The 27929-nt window shown below is 33.7% G+C and overlaps 2 protein-coding genes and 1 long non-coding RNA gene across 3 annotated transcripts; 1 reads left to right on the top strand and 2 right to left on the bottom strand.

Moving 5' to 3' along the window:
• Positions 1-643: 643 nt before the first annotated feature.
• LOC138330273 (uncharacterized) lies at positions 644-10294 on the bottom strand. The gene is made up of 2 exons (XR_011209547.1): positions 10136-10294; positions 644-4508 (listed from the first exon to the last, which is right to left on the bottom strand). It is a non-coding gene; the product is annotated as an uncharacterized lncRNA (long non-coding RNA).
• A 34-nt stretch (positions 10295-10328) lies between these two features.
• On the top strand, positions 10329-24271 carry LOC138330272 (KRR1 small subunit processome component homolog). Its single transcript, XM_069277757.1, has 11 exons — positions 10329-10388; positions 12942-13138; positions 13973-14107; positions 14589-14714; positions 15825-15908; positions 16472-16528; positions 18187-18357; positions 20646-20723; positions 21792-21894; positions 22420-22469; positions 23226-24271. Exons 1-11 carry the CDS (start codon positions 10373-10375, stop codon positions 23238-23240), a joined length of 1032 nt encoding a protein of 343 aa, XP_069133858.1. The 5' UTR covers positions 10329-10372; the 3' UTR covers positions 23241-24271.
• A 3071-nt stretch (positions 24272-27342) lies between these two features.
• Positions 27343-27929, bottom strand: LOC138329882 (uncharacterized). The gene has a single exon (XM_069277172.1). The coding sequence runs from the start codon at positions 27927-27929 to the stop codon at positions 27465-27467; it is 465 nt and encodes a 154-aa protein (XP_069133273.1). The 3' UTR covers positions 27343-27464.

The raw sequence follows: 27929 nt of genomic DNA, 5'->3' as shown, positions 1-27929 counted from the left end.
ACCACAGCATAAAGTATACCAATTATCAGGTGGTAAGCCCCCTCCATTACAGGACCACCACAGCATGCTGTATACCAATTATCAGGTGGTAAACCCCCTCCATTACAGGACCACCACAGCATGCTGTATACCAATTATCAGGTGGCACGCCCCCTCCATTACAGGACCACCACACCATGCTGTATACCAATTATCAGGTGGTAAGCCCCCTCCATTACAGGACCACCACAGCATGTTGTATACCAATTATCAGGTGGCACGCCCCCTCCATTACAGGACCACCACAGCATGCTGTATACCAATTATCAGGTGGAAAACCCTCTCCATTACAGGACCACCACAGCATGCTGTATACCAATTATCAGGTGGCACGCCCCCTCCATTACAGGACCACCACAGCATGTTGTATACCAATTATCAGGTGGCACGCCCCCTCCATTACAGCACCACCACAGCATGCTGTATACCAGTTATCAGGTGGAAAACCCTCTCCATTACAGGACCACCACAGCATGCTGTATACCAATTATAAGGTGGTAAGCCCCCTCCATTACAGGACTCACGATTAGCCAAAGCATAAAATCTCACTTGCTTTTTGGACATGTGAGCTAAACATTGAACAAAGTAACAATTAAACAGCGAGTACCTTCCATTGTTTTATTGAACAATAACAAGTTGACAAAAGCTGAATATTGTCTTTGGTGATTCAGCAGAGAGATTTTGTTTTAAATATTTTCACAGATGTGAAAATCAAATGGAACAAAAACGTTTCTTCCATTAGATATACATATATGGCATTGTATATATACATATATGGCATTGTATAAATACAAACATTGCTGGTTACTATAAACTATATCCGAAGATACAAAAACATACAATCAATCTTATTTTATATACATAAACAATAAATCATCCATAGTAAATATTTACTGGGACAGTTTAAACAACAAAAATATTCAATTAAAGAAATGAATTAGCATAATGATATCCACAGATACACATCAAATAAAACACATATTTTCTAAAGCAAATGCTTGCATGGAAAAATCAAGCAATAAAAGCATTCCATTCATAAAATGGATTTCTGTCATTTTGATCTTCTCAAAAACAAAAAAATCAACCAATTGAAAGCCAATTGATAAGGAGATATTTAAACAATAAAAACTGCTCCTTTTATGCATCAGTGCAGTTTCTGAATGCAAATTACAAACAGACACAAACCATGAGCAAAGCAAAGACTTTCTAACTATATATCTAAACAGTAAAAAGCAGTGTTTATATCAAATGGATTAATCTTTAAATTAGGCAAGTAAACGGCAGATCTAGAAAGACATTGAAATGACTATTACCCTGGAATGCCTATTATTGAAACCATACAAAGTTAATCTACTTAATGAGGTGTAGTGCAGGGCTAAATTATAGGTCTGGTCCCTCTAAAAGGCCCACTACATGCATGTACCCTTTCCGAATTTTTTTTTTTTTTATATGAACGTAAAAGTATACTGATAATTTTGTAGAGTCACAAAATAATTATTAGCTTACCGTTAATGCTACACTAATCATCACCTGAACAAAATAGATTAAATGTTAGTTCTCAAAACATGAGTCATTTTATGTTTCTCACTGTTATCCTAATTACTGCGCGTTAGTTTGTGATAACTGTTCCAAATGGTAAAACACTCAAATTAATCATCTCTGTTAACATACCAGCATATTGCACAGGAAACATAAATTTGTTTGGTGTTGTAACCTCATCTTATCCCATCAATATCAATTTTCTAATGTTATTATCAATTTTAAGATACTTTAGTTTTTTGTTTTGGAAAAGCTGTGGGCATTTAATTCCTGCTTGATATAACAAAAAATGGCCACTGTCAGAAGTAGATAACTCTGTATGGTAATTATAAAGAGAAGCTGGACATAGAACCAGGATAGAAAATCGTAAATGATATATATAGACGTATATATATGTAGCATCAGATACAGTGTAATGTTGATTCCTCCTTTTAATTATGCATAGGGACTATTGATCTATTATGGCCCTTTCCAGTCGTGTCGAAGACGAGGGGACTATACCTCGCCAGATAACACTAAAGGAGAACTGTTCCCGAGAGAAAGGGCCATAATAGATTTAGTACGTCACATTACATTCAATATGACGTCATATATTTCGTTGCATGCTCATTCCCGGGGGAATATACTTTGGTATACTTCCCACAGTCAGGTAGTCAGGTATAGTCTCCCGTAGTCAAGAAGGACAGGGAACTGTTGCAAAATAGACCATGGCTGTTATTCAATCGCATTTCTAGTAATTATCATATGATGTACTAAAATGAAATGCCTTTCACGATAAGATTTGCATTAAAAATAATGGCATATGCATGTATTATGCTTCATTACATGTACCATGTAAACGTCAACACAAAAAAAAGATATATTATTTAACATCTAATCTACATAATATCATTTGTTCATGATAAATGATATACATATTCTGGAACACCACGCTCAGCCGTCTCTGAAGTGTGAGTTGCAACCAGAATGGACCATTCATTATATAACTGTACATTTGGCAGTGAACTGAGAAACAATAACAATAAATTAAAATATATACATGTTTTTTAACTCAGAAAAATAACACCTGGTAGTTATATAATTATATACCATGTACAAAAATCTTTTTTTTCAAAAACACTCAAAAGAAGTGATTTTAAATTGAACATCAAAATAATGATATTGACAAGCTTTATGAATACATAGTTAAAACACTGTTATCACAGGTTAAATGTGTCTGCACCATGGTTACAATTTAAATAAAATAAAAATCATCAACATAAAAACATCAAGCTGAGACGCTAGTGCTGTAACTTGCTACAAATATCCCCATTCATGACTGGTGAAGAATCTTGGACCCATTCTTAATTGGTTCTATTATAAAAGACATGCAATTTGTAATAGGCGGAGCAATGTAGGTGATAAACCAGTAACCAACAAAGCAGAGTCATGTAGGCGATAAACCAGTAACTCACTAACAAAGCAGAGTCATGTAGGCGATAAACCAGTAACTCACTAACAAAGCAGAGTCATGTAGGCGATAAACCAGTAACTAACTAATTTAAGCAGAGTCATGTAGGCCATAAACCAGTAATTAACTAAAATGACTTGTAATTTGACTTTTCTCTACTCTCTCCCCCCCCCCATCTTGTTTTGTCCTGTCCGTTATTTAATGATCTAATAAATTGTGAAAAGTACACCAATTACTAATTACTGTACTTATCTGTACTTATAACTTTTATTTTAATGCACAAACCAGTGCCAGTTGTTAAAATGTAACATGTTTCACTCTTAAATGAATGTATCAAAAGGAGTTGATTTTGTTATGATCGAAATTTCTGCTTGCATTTGAAAGAGACATTAAAAATAAAACGAACACAAATCACGGAAATATATTGACACAATTAGTTTTTAAATAATGCATGGTAATAAATATATAAATATCCAAAAGCAGGTCTGTTTTGCATTGATATATTTCTGTTTTATTTACTGACTCGTTGGTTGGCTAAAGCCTTAACCTGTCTATAAAGGCAACCTGTCTATAGTGACCGTTTTTTCTGTCTCCCCTTCAGTGGTTGTTATAGACAGGTTTGATTGTACATTGTTTACGTATTAGGGGAAATTGCATTACATTACCAAAGGGATATGGTAATAAAAATAAAATTGTTTAAAAAAGACAGAATTGAGTATGCAGAATATGCATATTTAAACAACTTATTAATTTCCTATTCTTTAAAATGAGATCTATAAAGTCATTATCAAATTACTTCAATAGTAAAGATGAAGGACTTGTGATTAAATCATCAAGAGAAGTAACATTTGGAGATTCGGAAGAAGAAAAATTTGTCCTTTTCTTCAAAATATCTATCACATTATGGTTTGTGACTGTTGCATTGTCGATTTCCACCGCAACTGTTTCTGAGCTTTCTGATGATCGTAAACAAACACCAGAAATTATGGCTATGGCTGTCAAGGTAACGATCACTAGTATCGCTAGTGCAAAGCAGCAAGTGGCCATTTTGGATCTTGGTGGATTTTGAAAACTTGTGATACTTTTTAGATAAGTAGTATCAAAATTACTTTTAGGAATATCATCACAATTGAATTTGTGTCCGTCCTCGCAAATAAAAATACTTATCTCTGTTGCTCTTCGACCGAGCCCTCTGCCCATTTCTGAATAACTACACATACTTGGGTCAGAAGATTTGTTCTCCAGAAGCTTTACTTCGTCCTGGGCTTCTACATGGTCACCTGTCTTAGCGTGTGGTGACATTTTGACTAGCATTTTTTGTTCTCACAAACTTGAGTATTTAAAGTTATTTATTTACATATACCAAGTCTCTTGATATGGATGGACTCAGTGAACCGTGAATAAAACGGGCAGTATTCTAGGGCCGGAGCTTTCCTCTCTCAAATCAGCAGTTTTCCTGTTCTGTTCCTTAGTCTTCATTCTGAAAAATACAAAAAAAATAATTTATATTACAAGACAATAAACCATTTTTTTTACAGTCTAGAATATACTGGTTTTAGTTTTATTAATTTAACAATAACAGCCATGGTCATTTAAGGACAATACAGGTTTGTCGACTCTGTGGATAACCCAGAGAAAAACCATCGACCAGCAGTCAGTATATATATTGTATATGTACCTGGCAACTAAAGCTGCCCCACATGAGATTCAAACTTATGACCCAGAGCTGGAGGATCACTGACTTGAAATTGTGGTAATATGTTGGACATCCTAACAACTTAAGAATCAATAAGCCACACAGGCTTTTGACTTTACAAATATTGAAAAAATTTATATAGCACGAGTCAAATGCCTTTTATATTAAGCAATATTCAATCCATTTTATGTTCATGATTACAAATAAATCATCATGGTAACCAATTTAATAATTGATATAAAAACACATATGTCTGGAAAACCATGATCTTGAAATAATGTTATTCTCTCCTACTAACAAGCTCAGATTAAAACAAACTTACCTAATATCATAAATTTGTATTTTGAAAAAAACTGTAATGATAAATGGCTACAGGTAGAGGAAGTCTGTGAACACTAGTTCAGACGTTTATCCTCAGCTGATCTTTACAGTCCGCTATAAACTTAATTACTCACAGTTATCTACAGTTAAACGTCTTATAAATGTACTTCTATTAAAGATGTATCCTTTATCAGTTCACGGACGACCATGATATCTTCACCATGACCTGAACTTTTCAGGGTTATATAAGTTTATCTTAGGACATCAACCTCAGTTTAAATCAAACCATGCCAAAATAGTTACACTGCTACACTGTATATATTAACTGACCGATAGACATTCTTAAAAACATGAGACATCCAACTTAATATAATGACTTCTTATTTGTTTGTAAATCACATGTGATGCACCTGTAGTGTTAGGGTGCCAGTGGGGTTTCAATATATTCTTAAGATTTGATCTTCATTTTGACTGCAATATGAGTATATATATGGTAGTATGAATGCAGTTGGCAATAAATTTAAACATTTGATTTGGTTTTGGATTTTTATGTTCTATTAATGAACAGCCAGGGTTATGTAAGGATGGCCTCCATGTAAACGGCATGAAGCTAAAAAGTGTTTGGTGTGTGTTTGGGAGACTGCGGTATGTTTATTTTGTGTTGTGTCTTCTTGTTTGGTTTGGTTTGTTTATTTTTACGTCCTATTAACAGCCAGGGTCATGTAAGGACGTGCCAGGTTTGTTGGTGGAGGAAAGCCGGAGTACCCGGAGAAAAACCACCGGCCAACGGTCAGTACGTGCCAGGTTTGTTGAGGAAAGCCGGAGTACCCGGAGAAAAACCACCGGCCAACGGTCAGTACCTGGCAACTGCCCCACATGGGATTCGAACCCGCTTCCCAGAGGTGGAGGGCTTGTGGTAATATGTCGGGACATCTTAACCACTCGGCCACCGCGGCCCCTTGTGTCTTCTTGTATAGAGGACCAATTGTCAACTTATATTAAAAAATGGCTAAAAAAATGGGTATTAGGATTCTGGGAGAGTGGTAAATTGAGGGTGCTAATTAAGGCAACTGTACATGGGATTGCAAATTGGTTTCTGTAATCACAGGCTATAATTACATTGATTTTATGATACATGTACTTGCACATAAACGTATCCAAAATTATCATGTAATTAATCTGTAGGTTTCTGATGTTAAATCAGCCTTTAAAGAAACTCTGATGCAGTAACTTTTTAAAAGGCCGATTTAACATCAGAAACCTACAGATTAGTAGCCCATGTCCATGCACAATAAGAGTTTAACAACAAATATAGAGGCTTAGAAGGTCTGCTAACAACTCTTGGGATACCATTGTCACATGTTGGACTATTATATATGTTGACCAATGTCTCATTTAGTTCATAGTCATGACTGGACCACCTGATAATGCTCGGCTGTACACCTTGACCATCTATGGTCAAGGATACCATCTATGGTCAAGGATACTTCATCAAGATTTATACAATATGTACGTGTGTATATACACAACCAGTCAAACCTCATTGCAATGTCTCAAAAATGTTTCAGTTCTAGTTACCTCATTGACTATTCGAATGAAGTTTTATTGAATATCGAAATACAAACTGAGCGGTAAGTTCAGGTAGCGAGGGAAAAGCTTTTGTTTGAATTTAATTGGGTTTTTGCTGCATGTAAATATATCTAGTTTGCACTAACATCACCTCGAAAATTTCACAATCAAATATTTAAACTGTACTAAATCCTACTTTAACCAACTTGTTACAATATCTCAAAATCGGTGTATTAATTACATTTTATCATTAATAATGAACATATTTAAGCATGATTACATGTAATTGCGAATTCAAACTTATTCATTCCTGATATTCCATAATGGACTAATCTATAAACTAGTCTTTGCATGATTATAAGGATGGTTGAAATCTATCTTCAGGGGTGAATGAGCTAGGAGACAAATGTTCTTTGAACCTGGCCATTACAGATCATCTGTATGCAGTAAGACGATGACTCATGCAGTCATATTATATGCCAGTGTAATCTAGTACAAGTTGATGGGGAGTTAAAAATAAACTCTAGTTTCAGTTTCCTCAAACACTTGTCACAGCAAGTACAAAGTTTAAAATTTTAGTGTCTGGTACATGAAGATGACAGAAACTGTAACATGATACTTGACCTCCTAAACATTGAGAGTATATACTGTTCTGATATTGACCATGAGTTATCCTAGTATTGTATACTGTGTACACATTTTTGTGTAAAAGAACACAGAATTGACTGATAAGTTTGAAAGGTGAAGGAATCAAGGTTAAATACAGAACAATGATGATAAGAGTAGGTGTATCACCCTTGTACGTCATGTCTGAAACATGAGAGGAACATGGATAAAACCTAGTACAGTACATGTATACCTACGAGTGATACATATGGCATGTACCTCAAAAGCATTGGATCACTATTATCTATACTCATACAAAATGTCAACAAATCAGATAGTCAGCAGACGGTATCCATTTGACTATTAGTTGTTATCAACATAATCCTCAATACTACTTATAGCCATCATTTAACGAAAAAGTCAATTTGTATGATCCTAGCTCAAATTGCTACATACCTTGGTATTTGAATAAATATTTTAACCAAAGTTAGATTGATCATCATACATCAATTTTTAAGAACAAATTTCTAGCAAACTGAATAAGAACATGTCAAGGAGTTTGTTGCCTAGCTGACATCATCCTTGATACTCCAGGGCGAGGGGTTACTATTACTGGTGTTATATCCATGCACCCCTGGACTATCTCATATTAAATTTAAAACTGAAGGCAGTTCAAAAGAAAAATCTTACCAATCAAGGCCTGCAAAGACTTCCTTTGAAGACATCAGAGAGAGTGATGCCCACATTCAAAACCACACAGTCATTTGACATCAATTAAAGGACAAAATTACCTGTTCTAATCATGAGAAAATACAGGGGCATCCTCCATAATCCAGGGGTTCAGATCATTTACGATCTATACACCCCTGGACTATATCTCATAGTAAAAGTGAAGGCAGCTCAGAGGAAAAAGTCTGAACCAATTACAGGCCAGCAAAGATTTCCTTTGAAGACTACAGAGAGAGCGACACCCAACTTCAAAGCCACAACGTCAACCATAAGTGTACCTTTATATGGCTCTTTTGATGTACATCAAAGGACTAAAGTATCTGTTCTCTTCTGTGATCAGAAACCTTGAGTACTGAGGATGATCCAGATAAATATATACATTGTATATATATTATCTAAAAATAATTACATATGAAAAATGAAAATCAAATATCACAAAACTTGTTCTATCATCCAATATCATGGTGACAGCAAAACAATTTTTTCATTTTGTTGGCCTTTACTGTACAGCTATATCAAGGGTGATGCAATAACTCGATCATGTGGAGTTATTTTATAGTGAAATTATTTAGAAGATATATAATTTCTATTTGGGTAATTTAATTAACACTCCAAATATTTTTAACTTCATGTAATTAATTGTTAGACAAGGAATGAATCTATTCTTTAAGGTTCATGTAATGGCTTTAACCAGTGATATTTTGCAAGCCTAAAACGCATTACTGTGCTGCAATTGAACAGAACTGATTTCATTAATTGTTGGTATATACCCTGGCTAACTGTCAGTCTTACTGTTGATAAGTAATTTGTGAAACTGCTTGTAAATTTCAGTAAAATAAGAGAAAAAATGTATATTTCTGGAGAAGACATAGAACTCGTGTGAATTGCATTGATGTCACCAAATAAACATGCTATCGTGTTCAGTAGTGACTATGCCAGGTACTCCAACAGTTTGTTTGGCAAAATCGGACCAGCGAATAGCGCAGGAGTGTATTGTTGTAAATGCAAATGGCTGCTATAAATGGCGGATCGAAAATATCGCATATAAGAAGCCATCTCAATTGATACAAATGTTTTTATAGACACCATAAGGTACTCTGAACATAACAAGAAGACTCTTCACGAAAAAAATAGTTAAAATGTGGACTTTGAGGCTCTTTCCAGAAATTTGCATTTTTCGCCCCAAACAGATTGTTTGAACTATTTTTTTCGTGAAGAGTCTTCTTGTTATGTTCAGAGTACCTTATGGTGTCTATAAAAACATTTGTATCAATTGAGATGGCTTCTTATATGCGATATTTTCGATCCGCCATTTATAGCAGCCATTTGCATTTACTACACTAGGCTTCTGCGCTATTTGCTGGTCCGATTTTGCCAAACAAACTGTTGGAGTACCTGGCATATTCACAACTGAACACGATGGCATGATTATTTGGTTCCATCAATGCAATTCACACGAGTTCTATGTCTTCTCCAGAAATATACATTTTTCTCATATTTTACTGTATTTTACACGCAGCTTCACAAATTACATATCAACAGTAAGACTGACAGTTAGCCAGGGTATATACCAACAATTAATGAAATTAGTTCTGTTCAATTGCAGCACAGTAATGAGTTTTAGGCTTGCAAAATATCACTGTTTAAAGCCATTACATGAACCTTAACACTGGATAAAAATTTAAAATTGTGTGCATAAAAGCTTCTTGGTCTTACTCTCAAATACCCCTGCTGTATCCGATGATCCAATCCACAGAGTCAAGATTCTACCCACCTGTCTATAGGTTGATCAGTATAACTTAAGTGGCAATATCTATTTGAACATTTTGATGAGACAGTCAGTGTACAGTACTGAACTGCTGAAATCATACAATGTTCAGTAGGCCCTATACAAGAACAATTTTATAATAAAGATAGCTTGGTAATATACAAAAATAGACCTAGATCTATGTGATTCTAATCATTAAATTTGTATGAGAACAAAGAAAGAACAACTTGATATCAAAATTGGAAAAACAAACATGAACAAATGTATACAATATACTGACAGACTGATACACACGATAACACATTTACGATACTGCGTACATCCTAATTAATTAGAAATCGTTATTAGGCCTATATTATGCCATGACACATATCATCGGATATTTTGTATTTTATGAATATTCTGTAATCGAACATACCTGCAGAAGAATTTTCTTCAACCGGATGAACCAGTTCGGTACTGGTTTTAACTGGTTCGATCGATCCACGTGCACGAGGGATGTTTACATCAGTTACCAAAATTAAATGGTTAATCTCGAGATGTTCCGGAAAAAAAATGTACAAAAACTTAATTGTAAAGTCGAGAGAGGTTCGAAAGAAAGTAGAGCTCGCTGATACTTCCGGTAGATACTTCCGGTATTTTAACTGTAGACAGCATGGAAGACAGGAAAGGTAATTTCACTAATTTAATAGGTTATTTTCCTGTGTTTATACTCATCAGCAACCAAAGTGGAAGTATCGATCCTTGGTCTTCAGATAACATTTAAGATTAAATGATGCATTGGATCGTAATTTTGTATTTCCACCAAGAATTTAAGTGTTATTTCGCAGTAACCGCTTGCATGTTTTCATTTGGAATGCAGCCTAATTGTTGTGGTGAAAATGATAACAGTTTAATATCCTTACCAGAAACATAAATAGAATATTTTTTGAATACGAAATGTTTCTGGTAATATAATATTCAATTTTATTCTGTACTATATGTAACCAGTAACACTCCCTCCTTTTTCGGCTCTACAGGTAGGGCGTTAGAATTGTACCTGCTGCACCTTTTGCTGACAAGATGTCTTATCTTTTCTCTTCTTCCTAACTGACTTTTTCCTTCCTGATGCCTCCCTTGGCATCGCCTCACTTTTGGCCCTAAGTTGAGCATTCGCCCATGTGAGGAAGGCTCTGGGTTCTGTCCCCTGGCCGAGACACACCAAAGTCTATAAAAGTAGTAGTTTCTGCTCCTGCTAAGCGCTCAGCATTCAGGGAGTGGGACGACTGGTTCGCCCGTTGTCAGTATACTATAATGTGAACTGGTGGGGTGTGTTGCTTGGTGTCTTCGGAGCCATTCTTCAGTGATATAGCACTGGGCAAAAAAGAGCAAAAGTTCCACTATACAAGAAGACACAACACGAACATACCGCAGTCTCCCAAAACACGAACCTCGCACTTCACACATGCTACACATTGCATACATGGGAGTCCGTACTTACATGACCCTGCCCGTTAATAGGACGTACGTTAAAATAATCGAATTCAGGTCGTTTCGGTATTGAGTAGTTTCGGTACTAAGTAGTTTCCGTACTTGTGGAAGTCGTTTCAGTGCTTGCGGAAGTAGTTTCAGTACTTGTGAAAATAGATTCGGTACTTGTATATTAAACATTATAATTAAATGATTATTTACTAATAGTTACCTAAATAAAGAGTGTATTATGCATGTGTAATTGATATTTCATATAGCCAGAGGGTTTCCAAGAGTCTGTCGGTCTGTTAATGATATTTAGCATACACATATATATATAACTATCCCTATATAGATCTACTAAATAAAAAACTCATGTATACAGGGGATATTTATATATTAATGCTATATGTTATCGATAGAACATCAAGCTATACTGTTACTATTAACAAAGTAATAAAAAAAATATATATATAAATAAATTAATTACAATCTGCTCAATTAACTTATAAAAAGAAATACCATGAGATCGATGAATAAAATTAAAGATAATGTATTTCTTAATCAAATAATTATTTGTACTCACCAGTGCCACATGAAGTTTGATGTTGCCATCTGCTACATGCATCACATTGCATGGCTTCCTGACAAGGACGAACCAGTCTGTCATAACAAATACATAAATCCTCCGAAGACATGATGAGATGAGTGATAATTTCGAAGATGAGATTTCCATTTTTATAACAGATTTGTGTTTTTCTGGGTTATAGAGATACTCGTTGTCTGAGCTACTCTCTTAAAAAACATAGCCAGCCCACGCGTAAGCGGAATAATTGAAGTGCCCATGTATACGGCGATAATTGCTTGGCAAATCAAACAATTAATTAAACTAATCGGGATAATTTTTTTTATTAGGAAACAATTACTTCAATCAATTAAAACAACTAATAGAAGAAGTTGTTGTTTCGATGTATTCGGTAAAAGCAGGATACGGCAAATTATATCAATAAACAAACTAAAATTAAATATTAAATACTTAATGAAACAATTAAATACTTAATGTAACAAACAACGAAAAGAAATTATACAGTACATGATATATTGTTTTATTCATTGACAAAAGAAAATTCAGAACCGACTTTTAAGAGTACCGAACGACTTCGCAAAAAGTGCCGAAACGACTTTTTTTTGAAGTGCCGAAACTACTACGTACCAAAACAACTGTCACCCAAAATAATCAAACAAACAAAACAAACTAATTTCTGGAAGTCTTCGTCCTCAAAAACATACAAGAACCTTCCAATTACCACCATCGTTGGATATTTAGTTGGGTGCCAATTCTGTAATAGGAGAGGAGAAAATGTAGCAGCAAGACTGGGATTTGAACCGAGGACTCTCCGAACACTAGCAGATCTAGAGTGCTCTACCGACATGAGCTACCTGGTCACCGCGATGATCAACCCAGTCCAATCAACATAAGACAATGATCATGCCCACACTAGTTCTACATGTATATTTATAATTGGCTCTATAGTACACATGACGAGACATCTGTGATTTCTGCAATGTGCATCATAGACAGTCCGGTAACAAGTTCTTGGGGATTATAGCTACATAAAGAAATACACACCTGTTACCTGTCATAGAGATTTTTGTCACCTCTCTGACCCTTCAATGGAGGGACAAGGGAGACTTAGAGACTTATAGACTACATTGTTTTCTCTTCTGCTACAGTGGATATGGTTTATAAATATCATCTTAATTTCACTTTGTAGAAAAAACATGGGGCAAGAAAAACATAGAAAAAGACTTACTTGAGGTTCCTGAAGGCTGGAAAGATCCTGGCATAACGAAAGAGGATAATCCACATGGTGTTTTAGCAGAAACATCATTCGCAACTTTATTCCCAAAATACAGAGAAAAGTATCTCCGAGAATGTTGGCCTCTAGTCAAAAAGACACTCAATGACTATGTAAGTATTCAGTCATTACCTTTGATATTTGATTAGTTCTGTATACTAGATAGTAGATATGCTGATAGTATATGTATATACAATGAATATACCATATTATATAAGCGCCCATGTCCCTATAAGCGCCCCTCCCCCTTTTTGAGGCCTCAAATTCAATTGCCCAGGCATAAATAAGGACCAAAATTACATAAAAAGGTATAGATTTGCAATAATTTTGACTTATTAGCACCTTTTCATTTTTACAAATTTTTAAAGCGCCCTGGGCGCTTATTGGGTCAAATACGGTATGTCTATTTGCAATACTAAGTAGTTATTTCTAATTTATACAAGGTTTACTATAGAATTAGGACCTTTAAAGTGAACAGTTGGGCAAGGATGGCTAAAGTCGGTAAAAATGGTGTGAATGTATCCAGTATAATTTCTTATGAAATGGAAAAATAAAATCTCTCGTCAAAATCTGTCTGCGTACGAAGAAATTGATTTAAAGTTTGGGAATTCTAAAACGTCCCTCCCGGCTCACTATGTCCGTGGTTACATTTCCACGCAGCCTCGCTTTCAATGCTTTCAACTTTTCTTTACTTTAATGGTCAGAACTGGGAAACTAAGCAGAACTTGACCGTCGTATTAATATGTGAGAACTTTTGGAAGGCCAATGAACGCATTTAGACTGGTTTTCTTTGCCCGACTATTCACTTTAATTGATGTTGGTGGTCCAAAGATCTAGAGTAGACAATCTTAGTGGTCCTTCCAATATTGTTGTGGTCTCGGGCCACAGGACCATTGCTATAGTATCAACCCCTGGCCCCAGTGACCCTGTATGTGTAATATTTACAGCACATTAAAGCTGAGTTGGATGTGGTGGAGGGCAGTATGACAGTTTCGACCACCAGGAAGACGTGGGATCCCTATATAATCGTCAAAGCTCGTGACCTCATCAAACTTTTGGCCAGGAGTGTTCCATATGAACAGGTAGAACATTAGATACCTAATCAATCCTTCATGGGTTATAAAAAGAAATTCATCAAAAAAAATTAAATGAAATGTTGTTCAGGCTTTGATCACATCTTCAATGAGAAAGTGCATGCCTAACTTGAGTTTCGACTATGTATACTAAAATATGGTATACCGAATAGCCATACACTACCATTTAGATAAAATGAAGTATTAAAAGATTTAGTTTGCCTGAACATAGTATACTAACTTTTGTTAATTTAATTTGTATCTCCTAGTATTCCAACAAAAGAAAAAAGAAGTTTTTAACAACAAACTTAAATTTTCTTTAAACTAAATATTGGCCAAGATTTACGTGGCCAATTTTAATCATTCTGCCAAATCATGAACATTTATGATATAATTACATATTTCTTTTAAAAAAAGACGAAAAATGTCACATATTATATAAATGCAACAAATTTGCTTGTTCCTTGTTATTTCAACAATTAAATTTCAGGCCATAAGGATTACTGAAGATGATGTTGCATGTGACATCATTAAAATTGGCTCCCTCGTGAGAAACAAAGAAAGATTTGTCAAAAGGCGACATCGACTAATTGGCCCTGATGGCTCAACTCTAAAGGTTTGTAACGTAGAAAAATGGAGTCTGCTACCAAAAAAAGTGCAATTTGTTCCGAATCTGTTTGAAAAGTACGAAATTTTTTTATCCTTATATCAGTTTAATTGTTTTTAAAAGATCATTACCTGTACAGTAATGTACAACATGTATGAAGTAACAAATAGATGTCCAACTTAATTGCATGAAATTATTATTTATACCTGACATTAACTGGTAACAGGTAGTTATTAATGAGTCTCAATTTAAAGTTTAATCTAAAGTAGGGCTGAAACGATTAGTTGAATAATCGGAGGCGATTAGATTAATTTATCTAGTTGCCTTCAGTTCAAGTAATTAATCGATTAGTAATTGATCGATTACATGTGACTGAATAATCGAATACAAAAATTACTAATCGTTTCAGTCCTAAATTAAAGACACCAAACACCTACTATCTGATAAGAAAGTGATGACCTAGCAACAGACCATTGCTTGTGTTCTCTTTCTTTTTTTTCGTAAATTTGAGTTCAGAGCTCGGATAACTTGTCCATTTAATGGAACAGAAATTTAAAAGAAATAAAGTTACTGTGGTAACAGTTAATTGTAAATTCGACCTAGCATCTGACTGTAGAATATTAAATTCCTTTTAATAATACCCAGAGAAAAATATAAGATCAACTGTATTAGTGAATTAGACGTAGTATTGGCTGTGTAATATTATATTCCTTTTAATGATACTACGAGATATTTAATTTGAAATTTGGATTAGCTCCCCTTGTTCAGTGAGCAGTCAGGGCCCGGTTGTTCAAAGCATGATTAGCTTAATCACATGATTAGTGTAATTTTCATTTCTCATTAACTGCAAAAAATTGTAATCATTTCTTCATTAAATAAAGCAAGTAAGTAAAGAATGGAGTTTTAAATATCTTATAAAATTTTGTAAAATTTCTATTACCAGAAATTATTTTATCTTGATTTGGAAATCGTTAAACTGTGATTAGCCTAATCAGCCTTTGAACAACCGGGCCCAGAAGTTTACACACATTTAGACCCATCATACATGATTAGTGGTATGGTACCCTAAAGTCTATTAACATTTGACCGCTCAATTCTTATTGATCTTGGTTGTTTCAGGCAATAGAATTGCTGACAAGCTGCTATGTAATGGTACAGGGAAATACTGTCTCCGCACTCGGTCCCTACAAAGGACTCCGGGATGTAAGTACAAAAAATGTACCTTGTTACTGGTTATTCTAACTATTTTTACAAGAGATTGCTTTAGTTGTGAAGTTTTGATCCATCAAATATTAAGAATTTAATTGAATTGTATATACCCTTCAAGCCTAATCATGAAATTTTGATTTGCTAGAATTTAATTATATAGTTTTAGATGCAATCGCAAAAAGTTTTGCCTACAAAAATAATCTATTATTGACGGTAATTTACTGGGATCTTGCATCAGATTTGAAGATGATTTGTGTTTGATTCCTTAAATACTTGGTAAAAATTTTAGGCATGAGTATAATGATACAAAATGTGGATTTGATCGATATTGATTTAAAATTTCAAACCAGGAAATGAAATTCCAGTGAATATTATTTTAAATTTCTTTGTCCTATTAATGTTAAAGACTAAAACAATTCCGTGGCACTATGTCCTATATGGAATGCAGTACTGATTGTGCATGCACCGAAAGCAAAATAAATTATTTTGAATTACTTTATAGAAACTTCGGAAATACTAATTACATTGTTTAACAAATTTCTCTCTTTCCTTTTCAGGTCAGAAAAATTGTTGAAGACACCATGAAAAATATTCATCCAATCTATAACATTAAAGTGAGTTCAGAATTTTGATGTTAATAAAGATCATTAAATGGTGAAATAACTACATCTTTAACAGTCAATATCCATGATTATAATAAGCCTTGCCATGAACTGATGCATCATCATCCTGTCTCATCTCTGCATCCCAATTTTTAGCCCACCATCATCAGATGGTGGGCTATTCAAATCCCCCTGCGTCCGAGGGTCCATCGTCCGTCGTCCGCGTCCGTCGTCCGTCCGTAAACAATGCTTGTTATCTATTTCTTAAAAACTGTTGCAGGGATTTTGTTCAAACTTCACATTGAGGGTCCCTTGGTCCATATTTGTGCCATACAGGTTTTGAGGCCAATTTTTGTTAGTTCTCATGAAAATTGTTCTACATGGAAAAGAACTTGTTAAATACAGTGGAACTTGCAAGAACTCGGATAATTTAACAACCCGGCTTAATACGTAGCACTTTGCCTGTCCTGGCCGAATTCCCTCTTTATCTTTGTTTAAATAACTCTGATAATTCGAATTTGGAAAATTTAAAGAACTCGGATAATACGAAGTAAATTTTGGTTCCGAATGACAAATATCCTACATAAATTATTCTTATAACTCAAAATGAGATTTTTTTGGACAAAGGGATTGCCGAAAATGCCAATTTCTTTTTCATAAATGATGACAATCTGCTGTAGAACAGCATTTCAAAATATATATCTCAGTTTTATTGTTATAATTTTGCACCTACCATCGGCGATTTTGACATCTCTCTTGTTCACATTATTTTATGACATGGAACTAGTATATATATACCATGTAAAGAGATAATGTCAGTAGACTGTTAACACTCACTTAATTCGAACACTCGGATAACTCAAAGTTTTATCTCTGTTCCTTCGAGTTCATATTAACTGAGTTCCACTGTAGGTGATAGATGGCGGGATCTGAAAAATTGTCTCCTGCCCTCCAACATACCAATAAAAATGTATAACAACAAGATTCATAGCATATTGGTATGTACTATGCTTATAACGGACTTATAAGGACAAAAAAATTGCTTTGTTATAAGCAAAGTTAATTATACCAATCAGGCAAATATTTTATAGGTGTTTTGATAAGAAATGAAAAGATCGTTGTTATAACTATGAACTTGTTGTAAACATGTTTGCTATAAACTACTATGACTGTTACATGGATGCATATGGTATCTCTTAAAAATTTTGAATTTTAAGAAAATGAATAAAATACGAAGAATTTTTAGTATCACCTTTAAAGATGCTCCACAGCTGACAAATGGTATTTTTTCACTATCAAAAACAGGAGCAGAGGATTCATTATTTTTCTATAGTTACAAAAGTTACTTACTTTACATGAGTACCGCCATTGAAAAATTTGAGCATCTAATTATACTTCAAGTTAAAAATATGAAAAATAATTAATTGCATCCCAAAAAAAATTCTGTCACTATATCCTATATGGAATGAAGTACTGATTGTGCATGCACCAAAGGCGAAATAAATTATTTAATATTATTTTTTGTGTTAATTAGACATATATATATACACGATTTAACACCATTTATTGTTCAAATGATGACTATCATTTATGCTCTGTCGGCGGTGGAGCATCTTTAATACAAATTCTACATTGATTTCATGTAGTAATCAACACATTTGTTTTTACAGACATTAATGATTAAGAAAGAATTAGCAAAGGATCCAAAGTTAAAAGGGGAAAGCTGGGACAGATTTTTACCAAAGTTTAAATCTAAAACAATAAGCAAAAGGAAGCAGCCCAAAAAGAAGAGGGTTAAAAAAGATTACACTCCATTTCCCCCACCACAGGTGGAGAGCAAGGTATATTGACAGTTTCGTTTTATTTCACTAGATATGTGGTTTAGAAGCAAGGGTTTACTGTAAAAACTTTATTGTCACCTTATACAATATTTCATATATTTGTTATTTTCACCATATTTATGAATATAGTATTGCGTATAGTGCACCCTTGTTTTCATATATTAATATGAACAAATAAAAAATGAACATATTTCCTTATGTTAGCCAGCATGCAAAAACATTGAACTTGTGGCCATTTTAACTTCTGTAAACATTTTGCAAGAGCGTGATATACATAATCAGAAACATATATACATAGAGATTGGAAACTCCTTCTTTGTCTATGTTGACAGGCAGAGGGACCTCCAGTTTATAGGCATTTTCCCTTGCCTAACTATTTTTAAGTGTATTCTTTTAAACATGATATTTTTGCATCAACACAAAGTTTAAACATTATATCATGGTTTGATGTGATCAGTTTTCCCAATTGATGTTATTTAATATGATTTTTGAAAGTATGAAAATGACCAATTTTACCTAGTTTTTCGAAAATCAGGCATTCAGAACAGGAAGTGCATTTTGTTTTATTAATATATAAGTTAAAATATTATTTTTTTCTTTCCAAAATCGTACTCAAACCATCTGAAAATTACTTAACTTTTATAACATATCAAAGTTAATCTGCTGTATTTAACTATTTAAGAGTTTATCCAAAAGCCCCTAGGGACATACAGAGGTACATCCACCGATCGTAAAAATGGTGAAGTTGCCAATCTCTTTGTATTTATGTTTCTGACATAATGTATATATGCAGAGCCAGCAAAATTAAAAAGGAAACCAAAACCTTCCTATGTTATTACTGACCAGTTGGTACTATAAATAATGGCACAACTGTAAATCTACTCTCGTTACCAACTTTTGAAATGGTTCTATTCTATCTCATCTTGATTAAAGTTGTATGGTCTATAACTTTCGCTCTTTTTGTCATAGTGAAAACTGTTTAAGTGTTATACATATTTTTCTCCGTCTGTCTGAGTTTTAAACTTTCTAATTTTACCACTTTTTAGCTCGCCTATTCGAAGAATAGGGGGAGCTAATGTTGTCACCCCGGCGTTGGAGTCGGCGTTGGCGTCCCATTTCACGTTAAAGTTTTTGAGCAAGTTTCTGTTTCGTCAATTGTTTAAGCTTAAGTCATCATAAATGTTTATGATTTTATTTTCCTAATGTGTATGGATGCTGAACGTGATAATACAACCAATTTGGGGCCCTTTAGGGGTTTTTCGAGTCTGTTAATTTGTCATATTTCCATGTTTAAATAGTAAATACTTGAACATCAACTTCTTCTGAATAGGCGAGATTTGCTGTTCTCCAATAGCTCTTGTTATAAAGTTGCAGCACTTGAAGTATTTTTAAGTATAAAAGTAAAAAATCTTTTTAAAGTGTTCACGTGAAAAATAGGCTCGAAAGATGCCAAATCATTCTGAACTCTTCCGAACATCGTCGCAACAATCTCGAAGTAAAACGAGAGTTGTGAAACCAAGAGAAAATGTCAACAATTTTTCATAAACAAAACATGTGGTCGACCTCAGCAGACTCTATCTACAAAGAAAATAATGCGCGCACAGTACAATATTTGATACACACAATATTTTACGGCAATGTGTGAATTGGGTGTTTCAAATACTCAATCTGTGGACATATACAAGCATAATTTGCACATATTAGCTCGAAGGAAAACGTAAACAAACACATGTGCGCTTACGTTAGTTACCTGGCTCACCACGTGCAGGCTGTGTCGAACATCAGCCAAGTGATACGATTCGGAATCCGATAAAATCCGAAGTCACTGAACATGGCGGTGATTGAAGGCGCTTTATTCAAAACCAGGAATATATGATACCTAGATTTCGGCTCTCTTACAGGCTGACATATGCTTTTGGGGAGCTAAATCATCAAGTTACATGTCAATGTTTAAATATCAAATGTTTAAGTTACATATCGTTACAGTGAAATTAGTGGCAATATAACTTTAAAATATCATTGAATTAAATTGACCAACACTCTGAGAATATGAAGTGTGCAGTCAACATCAACATGACAGCCAGCTGTGCTTGATGAGTTTTCCAGCTAATATCTTGATGATGGTGAATTGGTGATGACATTTTGTTTGGTTTGTTTTAGATTTTATAAAAATAATCATTTGCGATGGGAGTTGGCGGGGGGGGGGGGGAGAAGGTACAAGTTGACCTCGTGAAAATAGTTCTAATAATTGCTGAAATTCATTGTTCATTTTTATTGTTCTCTGATAGATTGATAAGGAGTTGGCGAGTGGTGAATACTTCCTCCAGGCGAGTCAGAAGAAAGCAAAAGAACACCAGGAAAAGAAGGTAAGAATATTTTCTTACTACCCTGTCTTTGTATATATATACTGAGTTATCTCCCTTATGGATAAAATATCAGTTGTCATACAAATCTGAATGGTTTTCATAAATAGAGGATCTTACTTGAGTGGCTATGTGATATGAAATTTGTCAAACGAGTTTGATAATTTGACATGTCACAAGCCTTTAGGCGAATGGCATATCAAATAATTTAATGAGTTTGATAAGTTTTATATCATATAGTCACGTGTTTAAGATTCTATTTATCACATAACTTTTATTAATAGAAATATAAGGGAAACTTTAAATTTCCTCTCTGTAAATAACAGATATCTGTAAATATAGAAATCTGATTCGGAAATGACATTTCCATCTACTGAAACAATTATGTGACGTCATATATATCTTACACTTGTGTCTTATGATATTTATGACATGACCATATTACATGACTGGACGGGCCAGTTATGTGATAAACTATTTTAACTACTGAAGTCTTAAAGAATTACCAGTAAATAGTTTTTGGAGAATATTTGTGCCTCACAATACAAAGATTGATTTTATGAAAATGGCAAGCAGAGAATAGGACCAAAAAAATGCTTCAAATTAAATAAACCAGATTATTGAATAATTTAGGAGTTAAAAATGTTCATTTATATAATTAATGATATTTGAAACTGCATACTTGGAATTATTTAGAATAATAAATCTCAATAAACAAAGATAACAAAATTGAATCAAATTGTGTTAATGCGCATATTAGCGAAGACAAAGGAGAATCGATATAAAGTTATAAGTTTGAGTTTCAATTGATGTATAATAATGTATATATTTTAAAAATAATTTGTTAAAGGAATGGAGTTCAGACCATGAATGTCTTGCAATAATACATATGTAACTACATGTAAAGACAAATTCCACTCTTTGTCTTCATATATATTACATAGTTATCTCCCCTTCTGAAAACAATGTAAAGAAAATATCTGAGATACATGTAGTTTATTTGATCAATGATGAGAATACAAAAACAAGAATTGCTGTAGAATAATTAATGAATATCTCAAAATATTTCAGGAAAAGCAAAAAGAGAATGTTACAAAACAGAAAGAGAAGCGTGCCCAGGCTTTTATACCTCCTACAGAGACCACACCCACGGCAAAGAAACAGAAAGTCACAGGTAACTACCAGAGTAACACTAAAAGCATGATCAGGGTCAATCTTACAATCAAATAGGGCATCTGTGAAAAATATTTGAATATCTAATTGACTTTTTGCAGTCACGCTTGATATTTCAAACATTTTTGCAGCTGTCTTCATGAAGTAATTTAAAATGTTTTTAGTTTTAAAATTCCATATGAAAAAATACATGACTTTTGTCCTTAGCTTTCTGTAGTAATCAGAAAATCTCATCATTGAGATGTTAAGATATTGGGACTTATCAAATATTGAGTAAATATGATGCAGTATCATCTTTACTCTTTTCTTTTTGAAATGTTAGAAATTTATCATTCCTGGTTATGTATATATCTTTACATGTATATCTTATATGAGAGAAAATTTATCATTAATTGAACTTATATGAGAGAAAATTTATCATTAATTGAACCCTTTCACCTCTGATATTCTGTAATGAACTGTTCCAGTCCTTGTAATAGAAGAGTCCAAATGTGTCTACAGGGTTTGACTATCTGTTTATTTATAGGTGCAGAGGTTGACATCAGTTCTCTTAAGAAGAAGATAAAGAAAGCTCAAGTAAGTCAAGATCACCATGAAGGACTCTGGTGGTTTAGGTTATGCAGCCTAACTAAAATGTACATAGTATAATTTAATTGTGTCCAGTAGAAGTCTTAGTGACAAACGGTATAGCTACATGTGCATTGAATCTTAATACCTTGAACTTATGAAAGATTTTCTTTAATATGTAGTATTGTGTCGATTCTGACCAAACTTTAGAGTGTATGTTCAAATTGAAATAAATGCAACTTTAATGCTTGGATAACTTGAAATTTGACTTTGGTTCAGTCAACTTGAAGTTTACAAGGTATGGCTGTAATCTGATACCTGGCCATACTTTCAGTAACTATGTACAAAATGTATATGTAATTAGCATAGGCCTAGGTCAAATATTTTGTGCTGTGTACAGGCTTTATACTATGCTTTCAATATGAATATCATTGCTGGGTATCATTCAAATGGCAATTCACAGTAGCCCTATCTTTCACAAACATACAATTTTGTACAATAAAACATGTTTATAACAAACATACTTAGAACGTATCTTTGATTATAATGTATTTGTTTTCATTCCTTGTCAAATTCCTAATATGTCTATGTTATGTGTACATGTATAGTGAAACATTCATATAACAAAGTGCTTTCGTTGGTCCCTAGAGGTTATATAGAACCATGTTTTACTGTATTGTGTAATTTATACTATAATGTGTATTTTGTTTTCCTTGTTAGCCAAACTTTTCCATGGTTAATTATATGTCATTTGTTTGTTTGCAGAAGAAGAAAGTATGAAAAAAAACCTACCAAAATGAATAACTGGACAAAGCATCACATAAATCAATTCAAGGCGGTGTTGGGATCAAAGTGCGAGACTCTAGCCCAGATTTAATTATGCTGACATAAAGAGATTCCATGAGGAACTGGAACAGCTTGTACAATATGCACAGTAGCATAGCCATAATGTTCAGAAAATGAATCATATGAACTAGCAGATGATTCAAACTATTTCTGACCAACTGAAGAGCAGAAAAACTGTTCAATTAAATGTTCTTTTCCCAAGGAAACTGCATTTTCACTGTGTTGGGAACCTCATACTGAAATAAGCTAAGAATAGCAAATCATGGAATGGAATAATGATCTGACCAGGACAGTTCAACTTTATTCCATGTGGTATATTCTTTGATCATTGACTTTGCCTGTTGAGCTGTGAATATTTGTGCATTCATGATGTCTGTATGATCTTTAACTTCTTTAAAATTTAAGTCTGCAGGTCAGATGATCATTGAATGTATTCTTCCACATTAATGTATATAATTATACAAATTATAAGTGTAAGTTTCTGGCAGTTTGATGGATGAAATATTTGCCGCAATATATACTATAAAAGATGTTTTATTTTTTACTTCCAATTACAAAACAATCAAGTTTAAATAAAGGATTCTGAAAATTCATAAAATCATTAAAGTACCTACCATGTTACATTCTGAACTGTATGGGTTACATAGTTAACAACCATATTTCCTGCTGTACTATACAAAACAAGCAGATTCTGAAGAAAATACCAGTACAAATGTAAGTAATTACATAACAGGTCTTAAATGATTGTAGCCACAGCTTAATATTAAAAATCTCATTTTCCATCAGTTCTTGGTCCAAAAGGATGCATGATGTTTTGTTGGTTTGATGACTGCAAAATTGTGATATCAGCTTTTGAGTTCATGTTCAAGTTTCATGAAATACAATCTTCAAATACATCTCTCTGTATATGTATACTGATGATGGGACCTAATGGTTGTTAATAAAAGTTTTTGTAAATATTAAAAGCAGTTTTTATTTTACCTTCTTAAGTCACCTCATTCACCTGATGTAATATGGCTTTTCCAGCTCTGTATATTACAGTTATCTGCCCTTGGAAGAATATTGTAGGTTGTTTTATGATGTCATGTGTTTTTTGAGAATTACATCATATATTCTACAGAAAACAATGTGAGTTTCATAAAAACAATATATTTAATGACGTCACTATCAACCCCTTCCCAAAAGCTTTACATGTAAGGGATATGACTTGTTAACACTTATTGTATGTAATAAGTAATAAATAGCACATGTCTAACCCTCATACAATAAAAAACAAATGATCATGTCAAGGAACTAACAGCATACATGAGTAATTATAAAGCGCTACCAATAATTTCTATTGGATGTCGTTAACCTTTAAATTAAGATCCCATAAATCAGACATTTTAAAATGTGTTTCCTAAACTAAACGTCACAAGCTCATTACAACATATGGCCTGAAGCATGTTTTATAGTTTGTTGGAATAGGTGACCTTGAGTGACATTCATTAATTGTCATATTCATTATATCTTTAAACCACAAATTTGAAAATCATAGTTACCTAGATAATTATTAGCCTCAGATGTCATGTTGATTAACTGTAGTTACGGTATTGCTGGAGAAATAAATTCCTTGTCAGTTCCAACAACGTCTAAATATTTTTCTGTTTATTAAAGATGCTCCACCGCTGACAAATGCATTTTTTCTCTATCAAAAAACAAGAGCAAGGGATTTAGTATATTTCTTCAGTTGCAAAAGTTACGTACTTTACACCATCACCACCATTGAAAAGTTTGAGCTTCTAATTTTACTTAAAGATAAAAATATGAAAAAGAATTAATTGCATCCTGCAAAAAAATCTGTGACACTATATCATATATGGAATGAAGTACTGATTGCGCATGCATCAAAGACAAAATACATTATTTTATATTAGTTTTTGTGTTAATTAGACATTTATATACACGATTAAACACCAATTGTTCAATTGATGAATATCATTTATGCTCTGTCGGCGGTGGAGCATCTTTAAATACTTGATATTAAGTAAAATATAAATGATCTTGATGTGAAAAATAGACCTGACAACTAAGAAACTCATTAACACATTAACATGTGTAATTGCACAACCCTTATCATTCCCCATCTCCAATGAAAATGGAGTTGGTGGAGTGCCGACAAATTTTCTAAAATTGGCACAGGGACCTGGCACGAAAATTTTCAAACAACAGTATACATATTTTTTTCTATATTATAGTATATATATATATATGTATACTGTTAGTTAAAAAAAATCGTGCCAAGTCCCTGTGAAAATTGGTACAGTAATTTTGACTTGTCCCAATATTACCTTGTTTAAAACTTTAAAATATTTTTATCTTCTTCATTACACTACACGCGAACAACATAGTAATATGAAAACCTCGCGAGATGTAAAGGTGATATTAGAGAGCTGACAAATAGCACAATTTAGCAGCAGCGACCGCGACCTTGATTCATTTTACCCCAGCTATTGTTTAGACTGTTGTCATACAATTAGATACATGTATCATATAATTAATATGTAATTTCATTTCATATAAATATATCATATCATTTCATTATTTGTATGAAATTTATCTTCATTGTTAAACTGGTGCTGATTTTTTTTTACCTCGAGGACACTTAATTTAAAAGGTGAATATTACGAACAATAGAAACGAGTGTCATAGGATCCGGACAGCACCCAGCTGCTGCTGAACTCAACAACTGGACAACGAAATTAACAAGCGCAATATCGACGCGGCTACGATTTCGCAATCATTAATAATTATAATATAACTCAGAATTTCTTATTTATTTTTTTTCAAACTCATTATTATAGATGAATATTGTTTTAGTCCATAAAAAGTTTGGACTTTTAGCTATAGAATATTCCTTCATTTATAGGGGACCGCTGTTCCTTACTCTCTGTTATATATCGTGCATGTTCTAAACCTGATTATAGCCAAATCCCTACATTAATTGCCTGTCTAGACGAAAAAAAAAATCTGTAAAATTCGTATTCTGCACGTCCTATACACCAGTATATATATAGTAATAAATCCAATCTTGGGAATCGCAGAAATTCTTTTGTAGGATTGAGAATTGTGCTGTTTGTGTACGGAAGCGGATAAGGTTCATAAACATGTACATGTACATAGGAACATATTTTTCAGGATATCGCATATACATGGATATGGTAGTCGTCACTGAACTGACTGGCGGACGACACTGCAGTAGGAGAGAGTTTTTAACTTCTTGGTATACTTGTATAGTATTGCCAGATTTCTTTTTCTTTGGGAGTGCTATATTGTGAATTTTATCACCATAAACATATTCTGTTAAAAATTCAGATAAAAAAACATATATTCTTTAATCAATAGATATATCAATCAACATGTATGGTCACCAAAAGTATTTTTTTAACTAACCAATTTACATCGCTTTGAAAAAAGGCCTAGTCATGATTCTGCTAACTTCAGCCAATAAACTATGGGTGTGTTCTCCATTTGCCCACTTTTTTTAGAACAAAGGAAAGTGTTGGTATAGGAGAACAATGGAAAAGCAATTATAGTCAGTTCCATAATAATTTTACCTGTGTTTACCTGTAGTGACTTACCTGAGCTACCTGTAGAAAGTGGGGAAATAGAGAGATACACCTGTTACCTGTGTAACACTTTATGTTAATAAATGAAATAAATATAGACAACAAAATACTTATAAAATATTATTATTGTTTATTATGAAATTACATATTTTACATGTACATTACAACAATAAAGCACTAATAACATATATAACATATATAAATATATTACCACCAACATACACACAGAATAATGACATACCATTACTATAAGAAAGCACTAATACAAATACTTATTATAAATAGATAAAATAGATGCTACAATGCATTTTATACATACAAAAAGTGATACATCATTACAATACAAAGCACTTATACAAATACTTATTCATGATATATGTGATAGATGCTACAATGCATTTTATACATACAAAAAAGTGATACATCATTACAATACAAAGCGCTAATACAAATACTAATACAAAATATACAGACGTTTATGTCATATGACTACAAGTCATTTTGTACACACTGACAAAACAGTTTGGATATCGGATGTCTCTCATAAAATCTACTCCAAATGGAGAAGGTGTGACGCTGCGTCTGCGTATTCCATCAGGCTTAAGGTGTTGTTCTCCAGGCGTTCCTTCAGTGTCATCAGTCGGTGATCGATGTTCCGGTATCTCTTGCTGCGTGGTCTGGTTGGTCCTCCTGCGTCCTTCTGTATCCTGCTGATCTCATTGGCGGCTTGGATCTCCTGGAAAACTCTGATGATGGTGTAGATGTTGGGGTGTGCGGTTCGAACTTTCTTCTTCAGCTTCCCGTGCCAAGCCTCCAGGTTGTTGGTGGTGCGGTGTCCTTCTGTGCTGTAGTGGTTCCAAGTCTGACGATCTCCCTCTATCCATTGGGTGGTCACGTAGTCTGTGAAAGGCAGGGTGGTCACGGGCACATCAGCATCCTCCAGTTCCTCAAGTGCGTTGAACCATACATCATCCACATTCGCTAAGGGCACCAAGGGTAGAACTGTGCTATACAT

This window comes from Argopecten irradians, chromosome 8 (assembly GCF_041381155.1).
Source record: "Argopecten irradians isolate NY chromosome 8, Ai_NY, whole genome shotgun sequence".
NCBI lineage: Eukaryota > Metazoa > Mollusca > Bivalvia > Pectinida > Pectinidae > Argopecten > Argopecten irradians.
The sequence above is the reverse complement of the archived record's forward strand: the minus strand, read 5'-3'. Positions and strand labels throughout refer to the sequence as shown.

Excerpts from the sequence above, each read along its gene's own strand:
- LOC138330272 (XM_069277757.1), top strand. Across the intron at positions 14,108-14,588 it reads GGAGTGTTCCATATGAACAG|GCCATAAGGATTACTGAAGA; the intron begins GTAGAACATTAG and ends ATTAAATTTCAG. Across the intron at positions 18,358-20,645 it reads CACCACAGGTGGAGAGCAAG|ATTGATAAGGAGTTGGCGAG; the intron begins GTATATTGACAG and ends GTTCTCTGATAG.
- LOC138329882 (XM_069277172.1), bottom strand. The coding sequence starts at position 27,929 with ATGTATAGCACAGTTCTACCCTTGGTGCCCTTAGCGAATGTGGATGAT.